Source organism: Hirundo rustica, chromosome 5 (genome assembly GCF_015227805.2).
Source record: "Hirundo rustica isolate bHirRus1 chromosome 5, bHirRus1.pri.v3, whole genome shotgun sequence".
Taxonomy (NCBI): Eukaryota; Metazoa; Chordata; class Aves; order Passeriformes; family Hirundinidae; genus Hirundo; species Hirundo rustica.
The window spans coordinates 23,630,513-23,647,285 of record NC_053454.1 but is presented as its reverse complement, the minus strand read 5'-3'; the positions used below and the strand labels follow the sequence as shown (position 1 = coordinate 23,647,285).

The following is a 16,773-nucleotide window of genomic DNA, read 5'->3' as shown; positions in this document are numbered from 1 at the left end:
CTCCCACCTGCCTAAAGGCAGGTCTTGAACTGGATGAGGCAGAAAGTGAAACAGTCTCTAAAAAGGTAACATGGAAAGTTTCAGGACTTCCTCTCTACCATGTCCACCAGTGAGTGCATCTATACCAAGAGTGAAGAAAGCACAGACTTCCCCCTCCATGTCTCACACACTCCCAGGAGGGTTGGTCACTGGAGATGAGGCACAGGCTAAAACACAGACCCAGATAAATGCTCCAAAGTCTGCAAGTCCTGTGCCCTTGAGGTTTATCTCTTGCCACTTAGATACTTCTTTCTTTCATACAACCCACCTTTCTCTCCCCAGTTCATCTGGATGCCAGCCTGGTGTGTCACTGAGAGTTTTCATCACAAAAGCCCCAGCAGAATCCTACTGCAACTAAGGAACACTTCCCCTTCAGCCTCAGTTCTGGCTCCTGATACAACACCGGCCAGGGGAGAAGCTACAGGAAATCCTTCCCAACCTTGCCTAAAGCAGAAACAAGTATTTCTTTTCTGCCAAGGACAGACAGGTCAGTGCAACAGGCTAGCCAGATAGGTTATACTATATCTGTCCTCAGAGGTTTTCAAGGTTTGAATGATCAAACCCTTAGCAATCTGTTCTGATCTCACATCTGATCCTGTTTTGAGCAGTAGACTCAGCTAGAGACCTACAACCTGAATTAGTCTATGCCATCCTACAACCTACAAAACTCTGTTAAACCTAAACAAATGGCTATTATTGAGAGCTCAGGATTTGCCCTAAACAAGGTAGTTTTCACATTGAAAAGGAAGAGGCTCTACACCCACTGGTCCAAACCATAAGTCTCCCAAAAAAATTGTTGTAGATTTCAATTATTAATATTTAGATTGATAATATTTTTGGTAAAACAATAGAGTTCGCCTTTCACTCTCCAAAAGGAACTGTCCAATTTGAAAAATTAAAATAAATAAATACATTCAACTTTAATTTTAGCCTCAGAGGCTTTAAAGCTATAAACTGTTATATTCCTGGGGCCAATACCAAAAGTGTTAAACTGTTATACCCAAAAAAGTCGACTATTGATGTCAGCTGCTGCTGGAGGAGAGGCCACAATGGCCTCTCAGAGGGGCTAAAATTCACTGTTGCTCAGTGAATGCTGCAGTGATGCATGATGCATAGACACGATGCGCTTGTATCACCTTTGGGTCTAGCGTTACCTCAGGAACCTAAACACGGTGCTGTCATGCAGCTGTTCTGCACAAGTGCAACAACTAAAGCTACCCAAAACCTATATCCAGGAGGTTGAACCAGGTATGGACATAAATGTTATTTATAGAAAAAGAGCTACTACTCGCTGCAGGAAAATTGACTTTCCAACACTTGATTTTCTGTTCCTGCTCATGAGACTTGACTCTTTCTCTTCCCTCTGCTGAGCAATTAAATGCTAGTGACATATAGCTAAAAATATAAAACTGATTAATAACTAATTTATAAAAAAATTAAGTCAACTTCACTGGGGAACTCTCTTATTTCCACTAAAATTAATTCTATTTATAATACCAAGTTAATGTAATATCATCTAGTATTTTATCCACAGGTATGTGATACACTTATAAAATTCTTAAGTGTGCTGATACAATTGATTAAATACCTTTTCTACCACAGACTATCATACTTCACATTTCATAAATATTTATTATCAAATTATGATGTTACCACTGAACATAAAAAAAAGGCCTACAAACATTTCTTTACACCTCAGAGAACTCTATTTTGACTGAAAGGCTCCGTAACCTAGTGAGTGACATCTCTGAGGTGCTTCAGTTCTATGAGGAGCTCTCATGCCTTGGGATGAGGGACTGATGTAGCCTCTCAGCACCCTTCTGTCATATGTGTTTGTTTGCGCAGAGGTCTCTTTCTGCAGGGAGACAGAGTCATTCCAAACACATGCTCTGCTGCAGGTGCCTGTGAGAGAAGGTCACACAACATTACCGCGGGCAATGAAGCCTTCAAGAGAAGTATGAAAAACCTCAGTGCATGGGGGCTGTGATTATGTCTGCCCACACATCAGGCTGGTGTCGAGACTGTCCCATTAACACTTCTAAAAACTGAAGGATGCTGTCTGCTTGTATGGGTGCTTTTATTACCCCACACATATGGATGCCCAGAAGTTAAAGTAAGCGTCTACATTTATGACTTAGCCTTAATTCACGACGGAAAGTTAAATATTGTGATGGCAGTTGTGGTTATGAGCACATCAGTACAGAGGACAAAGCAACACTGGTGTTCTGCTAAACAAAGTTATCCATTTAACAAAGACACAAGCAGAAGCATACAGCGTTACCAAACACCTATTAGACGTGAAAATTAATTAGTTCAGTTTGTGACAGACAGGATTTTCATCACATAAACTAGGATATCAGTCTTTCTTTGATTAAGATCATAAAAGCCAGAAATGGCCGTATTGGCTACTACTGTGGCAGAGCCTTACACCCTTAATAAAACCTTAAAAATACAAAACCCAGAAATACCTAACACACAGAATATCACAACTTCTACAAGAATACAAACTCCAAAGGAAGTTACAGTAGAACTTTATTAATCCTCCTTGTAAATTAAATTTAAACATAGCTCAGTTAACACTGCTTGCACACAAAATCATGCAAAATATTATTATTGTATTTTCTATGAAAACATGATGAAACAAGCTGTCTAGAACCAGTGAGAATGCAGTGATATCAGAAAGAATCAGGTTAAAACTACAATTTAAATTCTGTAAAACCATTCAGGAACAAAATTTGTTGCAACATTAATAGCGACGTAGAAATAGTCTGACAAATCACATAACTTCTGTGATTCGAATTCTACACATATCATTGACTTCAAAAATTTTGTACAACACTTTCCTCATCAAAATTAATGTTGGCAACTGACATGAGTGGTAATGATGGCACAACCTGGGGCTGCCAGAGCTTAGTTTCTTGCATGCTATGCCAGATACAGTACTACAGCCAGAACACTGCTTCAACAGGTTAAGTCATCTGCCAGCTATATAATGCTATACTCAGGCCAGCTATTTACAACAAAAGATATGGGTAATCAGTAACTGACAGATAAGTCTTGAAAATATTGCAAGAAAGTGTGAAGTATTCCTGATAGTCATTAGAGTTATTACTGCTTAACTGGGGTGTAAAATTAGCTTCTTTCACTGACAGACAGTGAAAAGTACATGGCTGTCTGAAGGAAAAGAGACAGGGATGTTATGTTCATAACCAAATGCTGAGCAGAGTTCCCTTCTAGCTGCTTTGAAGCTTTGCTGCTTGTAATTCTCATCCTACACCTTTTTCCCTTCAGGTAGTCCAGCCCTCCATGCATGTTTTCATGTGTGGTTCAAGGCAAAGCTGTCAATCTGGAACAGACAGACTTACTCTACAAGTGTTTCTCATAATGAATCAAAGAACAAAGACTTGTCTTACCGGATATGTACAAACCAGGATTTCAGCCCTGCTCTCCTGTAGCTTGGCCAACAATCTCCAACCACAAGAAAGCTTATACTTTAATCTCAGTTCAATCAGGGAATTTTTCAGCATGAAGGAAAGTGTTACTTGGATATAGAAAACAAGTGCATTTTGTGCCAAGCATGTAGTGAGTAGAAATGGACGAGTTTAATCTAGCTGGAGAAACATTAAAAGAAAGCTGTCTCACCTCACACTGATCTTTTTTAGGTTGCTGCTTTTTTGCCCTTTTTTTTTTTTTTAATCAGAGAAAAGTTATAATTAGAGCTATAGGAAGCCAATAATTTCTAAGTGCTCACATAAAGATTGGTTAAAATAAAGTGATGTTACTTACTTACTGAGAAATTAATTCCACTACCCTAAAATCTGCACAAACACTGTTCTAAAATAAAACATTTGCTTTGCCAATATCTGATTCGAAGAGCTAGAGGATACAACTCCTCAGTATTTGTAGTGTCCACCACTACTCCGTATAATGGGAAGAAAACACAGCATAAATGGCTGACAGGTAGGACCAGGATGAGGGTGATTTTCACAATATTGCTGGTATTGTGGTATTGCCACTGATCGATCAGTCTTTGGGCTTGTGCCCCAGCTTTTCCAACTGCATTGAGAGGTATAGGTAGGCTTTACCTACCACCCCTCTTAGCACCACATTTCTCCACAAACACCAGTGGGATATTTTCCTCCTGTTTGAAGGCCAAGTTTATCCTTTTTAGCCTTTAATCATAGTCAAAATTTCATAAGCTACTTTAAGCGAAGATAAGTCTCTTTTAAAATCACTTACACACTACCTATACTCCACCTAATACTCTATCTACACTCTAGAGATAATAAGTATATTTTTTGATAATATTTTTCTTTACTGTCCTGCCCACCTGCTGCAGTTTTTTGCACCTCATTTCATAGTAGATTTAGGCAGGATGTATATACATTTCCCAGTCAGTCTCTGATTGCTGAACATTGTTTGATTCACATATAGATGGGGACCTTCTCTTGTCAAAAAGACAACTGACATTGAGGTCTCACCCACAGGAAATTATCTCTGCACTTCCCTAGCTCCCCAAAAGCCTCAATAATATTAGTGTGTTAAGTGGTGCAACTTAAACTTCAGGCCAAAAGCACTGTTGGAGTGCAGTTGCACAGCACCTTCCTTCCCCTGCTGCAGACAATGCCTGAGAGCGCCCAGACAGACTCAAACTAGAACTACAGGAGGGACTTCAAAGGGAAGCCTGCCAGGCTGAGAGAAGGCAGAACTAGTCCATTTGACAAATGAACTGAAACAGCAGGGGAGCAGCCCTATGAGGGATGGAGGAGGAGGCAGGGGCATATAAAGAACAGGAAGAGGATCAGAACGGGAGGACAGGAGTGCCTGCCATAGGTTAGGTATATATGAAAAGAAATAAATATTTCACTAAAGAGACCTGGAGCAGAAAATGAATGAATTCATTTTCAGAGTTAGTTCAGAGGAACTATTGCCTGTGAATCTTATTCAAAGCCTGGGAAGGACATAGGTAACAGGAACTGAATCAATAAAATATACAAATAAACACATTGAAAGCAAGTTTAGAAATGGCTTTGAAAATATGCTTAATTTGTAGAAGTCCTCTCAAGGCAAAAGAGCTTCAGTAATTTCTTCCACTCTAGACAGCTCTTCTTCATCTCATTTGCTTTTTTACGCCTGTTTCTGTCATTCTCTCCTCTTCCTCTAGAATGTCAGAAGGGTTAAACATCAGAGAAAACCTACAGCCCTGTTTTCTCCTTGTGGGAGGTAATAGAGGAGGCCTTCAGAAGGCTTCTTTACTTCTAAGAATGTGCAGCTTGGAAGTCCCATCCCTGGAGCAAATATCAAACTTCTTTTTTCTTTCTGGAGTGCTGACAGTGACAGCTAGATGCAGTATCCTATGGAGCAAGAGGTCTTGTTTTATGGCGAGTGAGACAAGCCCAGGAGGTTCTTATCTTTCCTAATCTGGATTCCAAACCTTCCTAGGAGGGGTTATATCCTTCAGAGTGTAGTTTAGCCTTTCAGGGTCTGCAGATGAGGCTGACGTTGTGGTGTTAGTTGTTCAAAGTCTGAAGTAAAATAAGTACAAGGGAGAAGGCCAAGTGAAGTGACCCCAGTGTAGCTGCCCAGTTCTTGCAGATAAGGCTCCAGACCAATTAAATCCGTATCAAGCTGTCTACAGCAGTGCTTGTCTGTGTCCCAACACACACAGTGAATAAGCCAAGCATCAGTACCATGCCCCATCTCTGTAACCTGGCAACTAAGCCCTTTGCATCAACAAACCAAGGCTCTCATGTATGAAACCAAGGCTCTCCTGTATGCTCAATAGCTAAGTTACTGCCTATGCCTTAGTCTGAGGCATGGAGACCTGGAAAATTAAAAAGAAGTACCTGGGCAAAGAGAAGTAAACATCAAGAAGAAACAGAACCTGAAATCTTATTTTAGGCTGGCAAATTCCCTTACAGCCACAGGCAGATCTTATTCTCCTCTCTCTCATCACATTCAGTGCATTCCACCTGTTTTCCCAAGGAAGATCCCCCTCAAAGCGGTCCGCTCTCCTTGCTCTGCCCTTGACAGGCTTAACGCACATACCTTTGCTTAAAGCTGAAGTGCCAGGAGTAATTACAATGATTTGCACTACCTAGTCACATTGATGATGGAATTGTGAGGCTCGTGATATAAAATTTGTAGATAGAGCACATATACTTTGACACTAGCACCATTTTGGTGCACACTCATTCTTGTAGGCTTCATCATTAAGTGCATTCAAGCTTACAAACCAGGAGCTGTTCTGTAAATGTCAAGAGTCACAAGGAATCTGAGGAGTCAAACTCTTCTGCCTCCTGCACCAGTATCACCACAAGAGCTAAGAACTGGAAGGATAAACTGGACACAGAAAAATTTGCATTCAGCTGGCCATATCATCCTCAAAGGTGTGGAAAGAGGAGGATGGGAGGACATCAAACAGTTACAAGCACACTCAAGAACTAACAGGGACTTCTACTGCTGAGTTTCCTCATAACTCTAACTAGGCCTGAAAATCCTAAAGTAAGGAGACATTGACACTTTCACTTGGCTATTTTTCTGGTTGTCATTGAGCTTCTATCTCCAGCAAGCTGAGGGTCTTCTCTTCTCCAAGCACTCCCATTACCTGCTCCTCTGTATCAGTTGCAATGCTTGCCTGGCTTTTCCCTCACAGCCAAATTGCTGTGACAGGAGCAGCCTCAGCTCTGCTTTCCCTGCAAATCATTCACATTTGACTCAATACCAGCTCCCTCTGACAGGATCAAGTCTGTGCTCATAGCACACCCCAGTTTCCATGATTGCTGCAGGCTCCATGGTTTGGTTGTCCATAGCTAGAGACTGGCATTAAGGAGGGGAGTAAAACAGATACTCTTTCTCATTAATGAGCTATCAAGCCCCAGGACAGATCTCCGCCTGCTCCCTGTTATCCATCTGGACAATGCTTGGATGAAATCTGAGATAAAAGAAAAAAATTATCATACTCCAACTCTCACCGTATCTCCAATTCTCTTTGTTGTTACACAGAAAAAAATGGTGAGAATTCCCCCTCCTGTCACTTCCTCGCAGCCCTTTTACATACTCTTTGCAATCCTCACCTTATTTCTTGTTTTGTTTTTACTATCTACTTTTATTACAGTTTTGTAGCATCTAGATGCCTGCTGGGATATGCTCTAGTTTTACTCCTGCCTTTTTCTCAGGGGAAGAGGGGGAGAGAAACATGAAAATGTAAAATTAATTTGTTTCTCTGATATGGCAGTTAAGAAGCATGTTGGCCCCTCTGAGCACTTCAATAGCTTATCCCCTTTTCTAGTGATTCTGAGAGGGGAATGAAAACCAAATGTTCAAAACTGCAGCACATCCACATCCTCTTTTGAAAACTGAAAACTGAGACCAATTATAATGGCTCACACAGTCCAATTATGTTGCTGACCTAATCAGCTTACATTAGGAGAAGCACTGAATAAACCTGCACAACGGCTGGGACACTGAATCAATTTCTCCCTGGCCCAGCACATTTAAAGAATGCTTATCAGCTGCATGACATCTGGAAAAAAACCAAAACAAACCACCCAAACCCAAAACAACAACAACAAAAGACCAAAAAAAAAATCCCCCCAAAACCCCCAGTGGCTGCAAAAAGTTTTTTCAGTCTTACCCTCCTATTTCTCTACCCACATACAAAAGGAAGAAGCCTTTAATTTACAAAGGATTTGGGGTTTTGTTTATAGTTTTTTTTCCTGGTCTGGGCACACCCTTTTGGAATAAGGCAAACATAGGCACTTGGGTATCATTAGTTAGTGATTAAACACATCATGAGACAGAAAATTGGCAAAGAAAATAAGGCTGGTTTGTTCGTGTTGGTCTTACTGTTGGCTCTTTGAGCACACTCTGAGTGGCAGGCCTCTGTAAACTGAGCTCAACACTTGGGGGGTCCTTCTTCAACTCTACTGGGGGCCTGTCCCCTCTGGCTACTCCATCAAATTTCAGAGATCTGGTTGGTGAAGGAGTAAATATTACTGTTGTACATTCTTTATCCTTTTCTTCCATGCCGTTGACATTTTCTCCATTCATGCTGACTTTTCCATCTACCTGCAGAATACAGTTAAATAAATATGCTGAGACAAGTAGCATTCAAAAGAATTTAGGAAATTAGGAGTTCAACATGATACTACAATCATTAACACAGTCTGTGTTATCAGTAAGGAACGAAGCCAAGTACATATTTCATTCAACAGGCCAAAACAGAAGAAGACCTTATGACACTAGGGGGCTCATAAACAAAATACAGACACAAGGAAATAATTTTTCTGGATTTCCTGGTTTCCCACATTCCATTCTCCCAGTAACATACAGACACCCTTTTCGTGCATCATAGATCAAAGGATGTTTTTAAAAAAATCATTTTTATGTTAAATTTAGACCAAAAGTGCTGGGTTTTGCATTGCCTTATGCATGAGCCAAGCAGGCTCTCCAGGACTAATTATGCTGATGAACCGCTTATGTACCTCAATGACCTCACCACAGTATTAGCAGTCTGTGCTTTTTTGAAGAACAGTTATGTGGACTATTGTCCTACGGTAACTTTATGATGCTTGTATCCCCAATCGTCTGTTCTGTTTGTGCTGTATATTGAGTCCTGTGCCTTTAAGACTAGTTCTAAGAGCAAGGAGAAGCGCGGAGTTTGTTTTGAGAAAACTGCCTGACTCCTCCACATTCTGCTGCGGACTGGGTGTTCAGCGGAGGCTTGGAGAGACTGCAGGACAGAGATCTTTTTTTTGCTTTTAGTTAGTTTCAGCTAGCTAGGGCAGAGATGTTCCCTGGACTGTTTTTTTTTTTCCTTTTTCTTGGAACTGTTTAAACCTGCTCTGGACTGAAAACCCAGGGGAGCACTGGGGGCTGCACCTGCGGCCCACCGGGGCCTGGACCTCGGCATTTTCCAGCAGCGCCAGAGGGACTGGGACTGAGGAGAGAGTGAGAGAGAGACGAGCTACACCCACGGCAAGGACTTTCTCAATTTGCCATCTCACTTCAGAAGGAGAGGTTTTATTGTTTCATATTATTCATTCTTTATACTTGTATGCACTTCATTTGTTTAGTAAAATAGTTTTTTCCACTTTTCTCCAAAGGTTTTTTTTTTTTACCGGACCGGTTGGAGGGAAGGGCCACTTGGGTTTGCTTCCTTAGAGGGATCCTATACAGGGGTTTTCTCCCAAATTTGTCCCAAACCAGGACAACTATGAAGGGAGGGGAGCAGCAGAGTTCATCCACTTGTTTCTTTATTGTTCATAACAGGGAATCAAGGCACCAGCAAATAAAACTGGCCATTCCACCCTCTCCATAAGGCAATCAAACAGATTAGGTACTTTCCCCAAAAATTACTTTAGGCAATCTCCTTGAAAAGGAGGGTGTGGAAACAGTTTAACTACCTTTTTTCTCAGGGTCAAGCTAGCTGCTTGGTGGCCATATATTCCTGCTGAGGAACCTTTAAGCAAAGAAGAAAGTACAAAATATGCTTTGGCTTCTTTCTCTGCACTGATACAACCTCTTGGTACATTTACCCTGGAAATTTTGAATGGAGGTGGCATATCAAGACTCTCTTCAGTCTGAAGGGCTCTTTGTAGAAGCATATAGGAGAAGTCTTGCTACAGAGAACTCACTAGCCATTCACCTTAAGAGGGCCCAGATGAAGGGAGACCAGGAGAGACCAGGCCTCAGTACCACCACATTGCTCCTGCCTGGCCACATCACAGCTGTTCACAGGCTTGTAAGCAGGCATGAGGAGTAAGGAGGGCTTTGTTACTCTGTGCACAGAGATCCTTACTGAGTGAACAGCTTGGATACCTCAAGAGTGGCACTCCAGCTTAGTATATATCATCAGTACCAAGCTGAGGGCAAATTCCTTCCATTGACTTCTTGTACATGTGCATTCAGAGGCTTGTTCCTTAAGAGCATGATTAACTAAGAGGCTATCTCTGAGGAGTCGGACATCCTTAGCTCTGCCAGATATGCAGTAAGGTGGAGGCATTTAGCCCTTGCACAATCAGCTCCACCACCTGTTTCACTCCATCAGAGTGTTTTTCAGATGAAAATATTCCCTCCCTTTCCACACTACATCATCCACTTAATACAGTAACTCTCTTAGGGTTTATTTCCTAACAAGTGTGAGCTGGAACTGAGCCCTAAGTCTTCTGGGACCGTGTGCTGGATTATCTACTAGAGAGGCAGGTTATGAAAGATCTCAAAAAAGGCCAGGAAAACACTGGCAGGCCGAACCACCCATTTCAGTGTCTCTCTTTAGACTAAGACATCTCTCGTTTATATTAAAGAGGAAAACCAAACGCTCAAATGAGCAGGACAGATGCCCTGACTGCAGAGTTAAACAAACATACTCCTTCTGATCTGGAGGAAGTCAACACATTGTCACCAGAGTCAAGAATCATCGACAGACTGGTGTTTTAAGGGACAATAATGCTACAGCTACATGTGCTAGGGAATAATTCCTACTGAGAAAAAACACATATTTTCACATCATGTGAACAAGATTCAGACAGATTTTTATGTGGTGGCTTCTGGGGCGTAGGAGCCTTCATGGGTTAGTTAGTTTAGGTAGTTCACATTAGTTCCTACAAATGTGAATTATATATGCAATAACATTATTGTGATATACACACATATCTTGGTCCTCTGATGAAAAAAGTGTCAAGGATCAGAAAAAAACCAAGATCCACGATTCACTGATATCTTAAAAAGTAAACTTGGGGCATACCAACTGAGGTATAGGAGAAACAGGAATTATCAGTTTCATGTTTCAACTAGAAAACACAGTGGAGTGTGGTTTTCACAAGAGCTGTGACAGACTTCAATAAATTATACATCACATATACTTTTTTTCACTCGCTATAAAAAGCTGACATTTTCTAGAAAGTAAACAACCTGAATATACATGGTAGCGGTGCTACTGGGATATCAGCAGTTTTTCAGGGATCCTTGAACGCCACTTGCAAAATATGAGCAATGGCAGACAGAAGGGAACCCAAACTTTAGAGGCTGGGGACACCCATGTCAGTAGGCTTCACGCTGCTCACAACATGACTACTATGAGACTTGGGTAAGCTCCAGTTTTGGTACAGGCAATGTGAACAGCAGATGTTTTCAAACTTGACTTATGCTGGTCTGTTCTTTTTAGCACATCCCAGTTCTTTGCTTTTTCCATCACTGGTTCAGTATCTTATTCCCATTCTCCACAACCACCCAGTCAAAAGATACACTCCTCAGATTTCATATTCTGGTTTCAGAATATTGTCTCCTATCCTCTTCTCCCACAGATCCCATAGCTGACTTATTCCCAACAGGCCTGCTTTCATCCACGTTCTCTTACTTCTTTTACTCCTGTAATTTTGCACAGTTCTTGCAATCCAGTGGAGCCACTCTCTCACCATCAATCTACAGTTACTCTGTTACCCCAGTACCAAACTGTTTCACTGAACCTCCATGAACAACCTAAATCCTCTCTTTATGCCTGTGAAGCAGCTTTCCTCATTCATCCTTGGAGAGAAGCATGTTTAAGACACATGTTTGGGCAAGCTGGTTCTTGGCTCTGAAGGAGCAGGGACACACTTGTTTGGGTAGGGCAAAAATCAGACCCCCAACAAAAAAGTCAGTTCAGGTCTTGCCTCAAAAGTCAGGGCCTCCACACTCCCTGAACCTTCCATTCTGTTCAAGAATAAAAATCATTACCACACACTCTTTTCTAAAATCTTTCTGAGGAAATGCCATGCTTTTTTCTTAAATTCCTCCTTTCCCCAAAGAAATTTAGCTTGAGGAAAGATGACCAGTGCAAATATTTTAGTCTGAAGAGGTCAAGATTCTAAGAAGACTGGTAAATGTGAAGAAACCACTAAACCGGGCAGCACAGAGCATGAGGCTGAATTTTATAATATCAGACTGCTGCCACCATTTTCTACAGAATTGCATTAAACATTTATATGTTCAGATGAGTTAATTAAGATCTCTTTGCCTCCTGGCTGACTTAGGGGCATGTGCTGTATCCTACCTTAAAGTTCTTTAAAACTTCCTGTGTATTTTTGGGTTGTGAGTAAGGCTTGGGTGTCAGCATAGGCACAGCCTTGGAGACACTTTTGCTGGGAGATGTGCGTCCTGTTGAACTGCTGGGCTCTAGTTCAGTGGCGGGAACAATGGTTGCTTCAATTGTGGCAGTGAATTTTGGAGCAGGAAGTGACTGCTGCCTTAAATATCTCAGAGGATTTGGGTCTTTCAGTGGGGAATTTGGTTCCACTGAATGGCTTCTTTCCAGAATTTTTGGCATCTGCAAACGCTCAAGGACAGCTTCACTGATAGTGAATCTTTCAGTGTACTGCTGGAGGATGCTCTCAGCCTCCTCCTGTGTCTTTGCATTCTTGTATGCCTCATGAAGCTCCCGCTCCCTTCTCTCTCTGCAAGGAAGACAACACAAGAGAAACCATTGCATTAACATGGGAAATCACGCCCATTTCCTCTGCTCCATCCACATCCTCCCCTCTCCCTCATTCATACTTGCAGGAATGGCTGCCCACAGTTACCTATCACCTATGAAGCATACAGCATTTTCACATGCCACTACACTCCAGGAAAACAACATACTTCTCCTCCACGATTTCTCGGTAGGTTTTGATGCTTTTTCTGCGCTCATTCATTCCATCTCCAGCCAATAACCTCTCCATTTTCTTTCTCTCAGCTTCCTTTTTAATCAAATCCTGTGAAGCACTCCTTCGACGACTTTTCCACCGAGCCAGGTCCTGTGAGAGAAGAAAGGCACCTGAATGCAGAATTGCAAATAACTAAAAAGTGGCTGCAGGTAACAATGAGCCCAACCAGCCGGTTGCAATACTTGTTCTTGCCTGTGGACTAGACTTCCATCACCTGGAGGCAGCATTGTTTATTTCAACGACATAAAGAGATCATGCCATAAATTAGGATGTTGCCTGAATTTTCTGCTAACAGCAGGATATAGTAAGAATTTCATAGCTTCACTGCTTACTTTGCTTTTGGCAGGAAACTTGGCCTAAAAGGATCAGTCAGGACACTCATTTTAACTTGGGCCACCACTAGGGACAAAATCCAATTCCTCAGAAAGATTAAGTAAAAAAATATGTTTGGTGAAGAATTTTAATAATCAGGTATATGGGGAGCAGGGGTTCACTGGAAGAATAGATGTTGTTTCACCATGAGCCAAAGCCACACTGATTGGAGAACTGATAGTTCCATACTTTGCCCATGCTATCAGTCAGCTATATGCAAATATGGTTGACCCTTTTTTTTTTTTTTTTTTTTTTTTTAAATAGAAAAATCCAGTGCAGCATCCAAATTTAAATTCTTCATCATGGCCACCCTGCAGTACTTTAGATCCAGATGTGACCAACTGAGGTTAGGGACTGACGTGGCTCATACATGGCTGGTGTGAGACATGACAGAGTAAAAAGCCTATGGTTTGTATGCAGGTATCTAGAGATGTCCTTGTTGAAGTAAAAATCTCAGTCTTTTTGGAATCTGCTAGCCTGGAATTGTGCAGAAGATTGACTGAATCTGGTACTCTGCCTTTTCTGGAAAACTAGCCTGACACTAAACCAGAGAATCACAGGAAGTACTTATTATGGCCCCCTCTGATGTCTTGCATCCATTATGAATTCACAAATCCTGGAGGATACAGGAACAAGATCTTTTTCACAGTACAAATATTACAGTAAAGAAGTTTTCTAAACTGTAAAACTTCATTGCAGCCAACTAACAAAGGAACAAATTTTATATGTAAAAAGTAACCACTGCAGAAGTTCTGCAAAGAAAAATAACTTGCTAGGAAACTGCAAGGGAACATTTGTTCTTAACTTTTCAACACCAGGAGTTTAGTATACAGATTATATTTCATGCACTCTAACAAATTTTTGTTTTAGTAAAACCCAGATATTCATAATACATACTAAATTCAAAGGCTATTCCATTAATTACATGGCTTCTCAAGTATTTTAATTGCATTTTTATTGGTAAGCAGCAGAAGGTACTGCAAGCTTAACTTATTTTATTAAAATCAGGAAAAAAACATTGTCACTTCTAATTTAGCTTAAAACCAAAAATTATTGATGTTACTTGAGGGAATGCTACTATTGATGACACTTGAGGGAATGTTCATTAAAGTACTTTTTCACATGACCTACATATATCTATAATCCCCTTTATGAAATGCAGGACTGTCATTTTCCTCAGTTACTAATTATTCTCATTGAAGTACCAAAGCATTTCTTTATTCAGCTACTTCTACTGTTGTCTATTGTCTGGAAATTAGTTTTTCATTAGCAATTTTTCTAACAGAAGCCTTCCTTCTCTTTTCATAATTAAAAACCAGACATGTTTATCTTTTCCAGTTCTAATGCTTTAGAATAACAATAATCTTAGAAAGCCATGAAACTGTTAATTGTTGGCAAATTTATAGCATAGGTATCTAAAATATCAGACCATGACACATGTCTCTATAAAGCCCTCAGAATGCCAAGGACAATCTAATAAAGGCATTTTCAGTACCTCTTCAGAACTTTTAGTTCATGGTAGAAGGTGCTGAGGGCCTGGAAAATGTAGGAACTTTAGCTCAGAGGATTTTCAATTCAAAGCACAATTCTTGAACTTTTTGAATGCCATTGGATTTAGTCATATCTGCTGGGAAATTATGGCTTCCCACACATAAAGACCTTTTAGCTGAAGTCCTTCCATGTTCTACTATAAAAAGTCACTTCTTAGCTGTATATACAATTTGTTTTTAACTTTTCCTTAAATTTTCTACCAAAAACTTCTCTGAAGTGTTTCACAGAAGCTTTCCTTGTAATGAGAAACTACCATACTCCAAGAGATGTGTTCTATTGTGTTTTGGTGTTTTTAAATTAAAAAAATCCAAAATTCCTCATTTAAAATGAACAGAATTGAAATTAAAACTCGTTTTACTAACTTATCTGCAGATCATGTTTTTCTGTCCTTGCTAATTTGCTGCAGACAATGCCAAATGTCTGGACAGCTTAACAAAATACATCAAGGAAAGAGGGTTTGGAAAGGCCTCGTAAACGAAGCAGGGTGTAGCTAACATGAAGTGCCATTTGTTTGCTTGGACAAGATGGAAAGTATTAACATATTCTGTATCTATGCATATTAAAGAAAAGGTTGACCTATTTATTCCCTGTCCTACTTAGTCTTGTATTTTGTCACTTTGGACACTGAATAATTAGAAAAGTTAGAGAAGTCAGCACTTAGAAGTTGTTCTTCCATTTTTTTTACCTAATCACAGGTTGTGTTTTTTTGTTGCGTGTTTTTTTTTGTTTGTGTGGTTTTTTGGTTGTTGTTGTTGGTTTTTTTGGTTTTTTGTTTTTTTTTTTTTTTTAAGCAAAATACCTGGTGAATGGGCAGAGGGACTGGAAGATTTTGCATTCTTTTATTTACATCAAATTATGAACTTGTATGCTTTTAGCAACAATCTGCTGAGGAAATAAAAACTCTTGTGATTATTTAAAGCACTTGACAGCAAGTGCAGATTTAGCAGGTTCTCCTGTTTTTGCCTAGCTGGCTGGCCTCAGGGCCAGCCAGCATTGCAGACAATGCTGTATACTCACATCTTGCCATCTGGTCTCATCCTCTTTCAGCTGGTTGTTTATATTCTGCAGCTTCTCATGGCGAGCTTTGCTGTGAGGCTGAGCCACAGCTTCCTCTTCACATCTCATGTCAAACATACTCATACTCCTAAACAAGGGGAAAATAACAACAGGCCCAGTCTTATTTAGAGGTTTATACTCCTTCAGCTTGTAAGAGCTGAAGCCACATGAGGGTGCTACAGCAGAATCAGACACCTGCTCCATTACAAAGCTCCCAAAAGCAGCAGACCCCAAGACGGGCTTGCTAGCATTCCTATGGCTCCCACACAGTACTTCAGGCATTACACTCCTCAACTTCCCACTTTGTTAGTCGACCACAAGTTTGTTTCTCATTAAGAAGCACTACTAACTTATCAATAAAATCATTATTGAGTCATTATCATTCCTCTTATTAAAATCATTCTATCATTCATAACATTTTACTTTCAGAAGATTTGTACCCAATGGGTTTTCAAGATCACTTCAATCAACACCACAGACAGAAGTTTCCATTTCAGGGTAAAAGAAGGCTTGAGAAGTACATCAAGGGCAGCATGGCCAGCTAAATGCTGCTGCTACAAACACAGAGAAGTACACTTGGTTCAAACTGCACCTTCACACAAAGATAACACTCTCACTACTCCACCTCTATGACCTATTATTAGTAAAACATGACCTCAATTGTGCCATCCAAAGCAAAAAAAAACTTAAAAGAAAGCCATGCAGTTCCACAACAAGTGATTTCACAGCAGTCCTCAAATGATCACCTGCAGCTTTACGTGAGCCCATGAGCCAACTAGCAGGAGAAGCACCCAATGAAGATAAAATTGTGGGCAACTGTGTCCACAGTAATCAAAGTGAATAGTCACAGAAAGCTGTGCGTATATTTATGAACCAGCATTTGTATTCAGGCAAGCAAAGACAGGAATGCCACTCTCAAGGAAAAACTTGAAAGGTCTGGACAGTGTATGGAAAAGGACATGCACAGATTCCATCCTGTTAAGCAGGTATTTATTCAGAAATGAAGGTTAGAATAAACATCCTATTGCCTTTAAGCATGAACAATGAAGTTAATATATTACTGTGCTTC

The 16,773-nt window shown here is 40.5% G+C and overlaps 1 protein-coding gene across 5 annotated transcripts in view; it reads right to left on the bottom strand.

The window, feature by feature from the left end:
* LIMCH1 (LIM and calponin homology domains 1) overlaps window positions 1–16,773 on the bottom strand; it is a 175,683-nt gene that overhangs the window by 23,416 nt on the left and 135,494 nt on the right. For all 5 annotated transcript variants that reach the window (XM_040064414.2, XM_040064416.2, XM_040064417.2 and 2 more), the window contains 4 exons: window positions 15,666–15,792; window positions 12,661–12,815; window positions 12,074–12,473; window positions 7,888–8,109 (listed from right to left, as the gene is read on the bottom strand). In XM_040064414.2, the coding sequence (XP_039920348.1) occupies window positions 7,888–8,109; window positions 12,074–12,473; window positions 12,661–12,815; window positions 15,666–15,792 (904 nt within the window). The remainder of the gene's footprint in view (window positions 1–7,887; window positions 8,110–12,073; window positions 12,474–12,660; window positions 12,816–15,665; window positions 15,793–16,773) is intronic.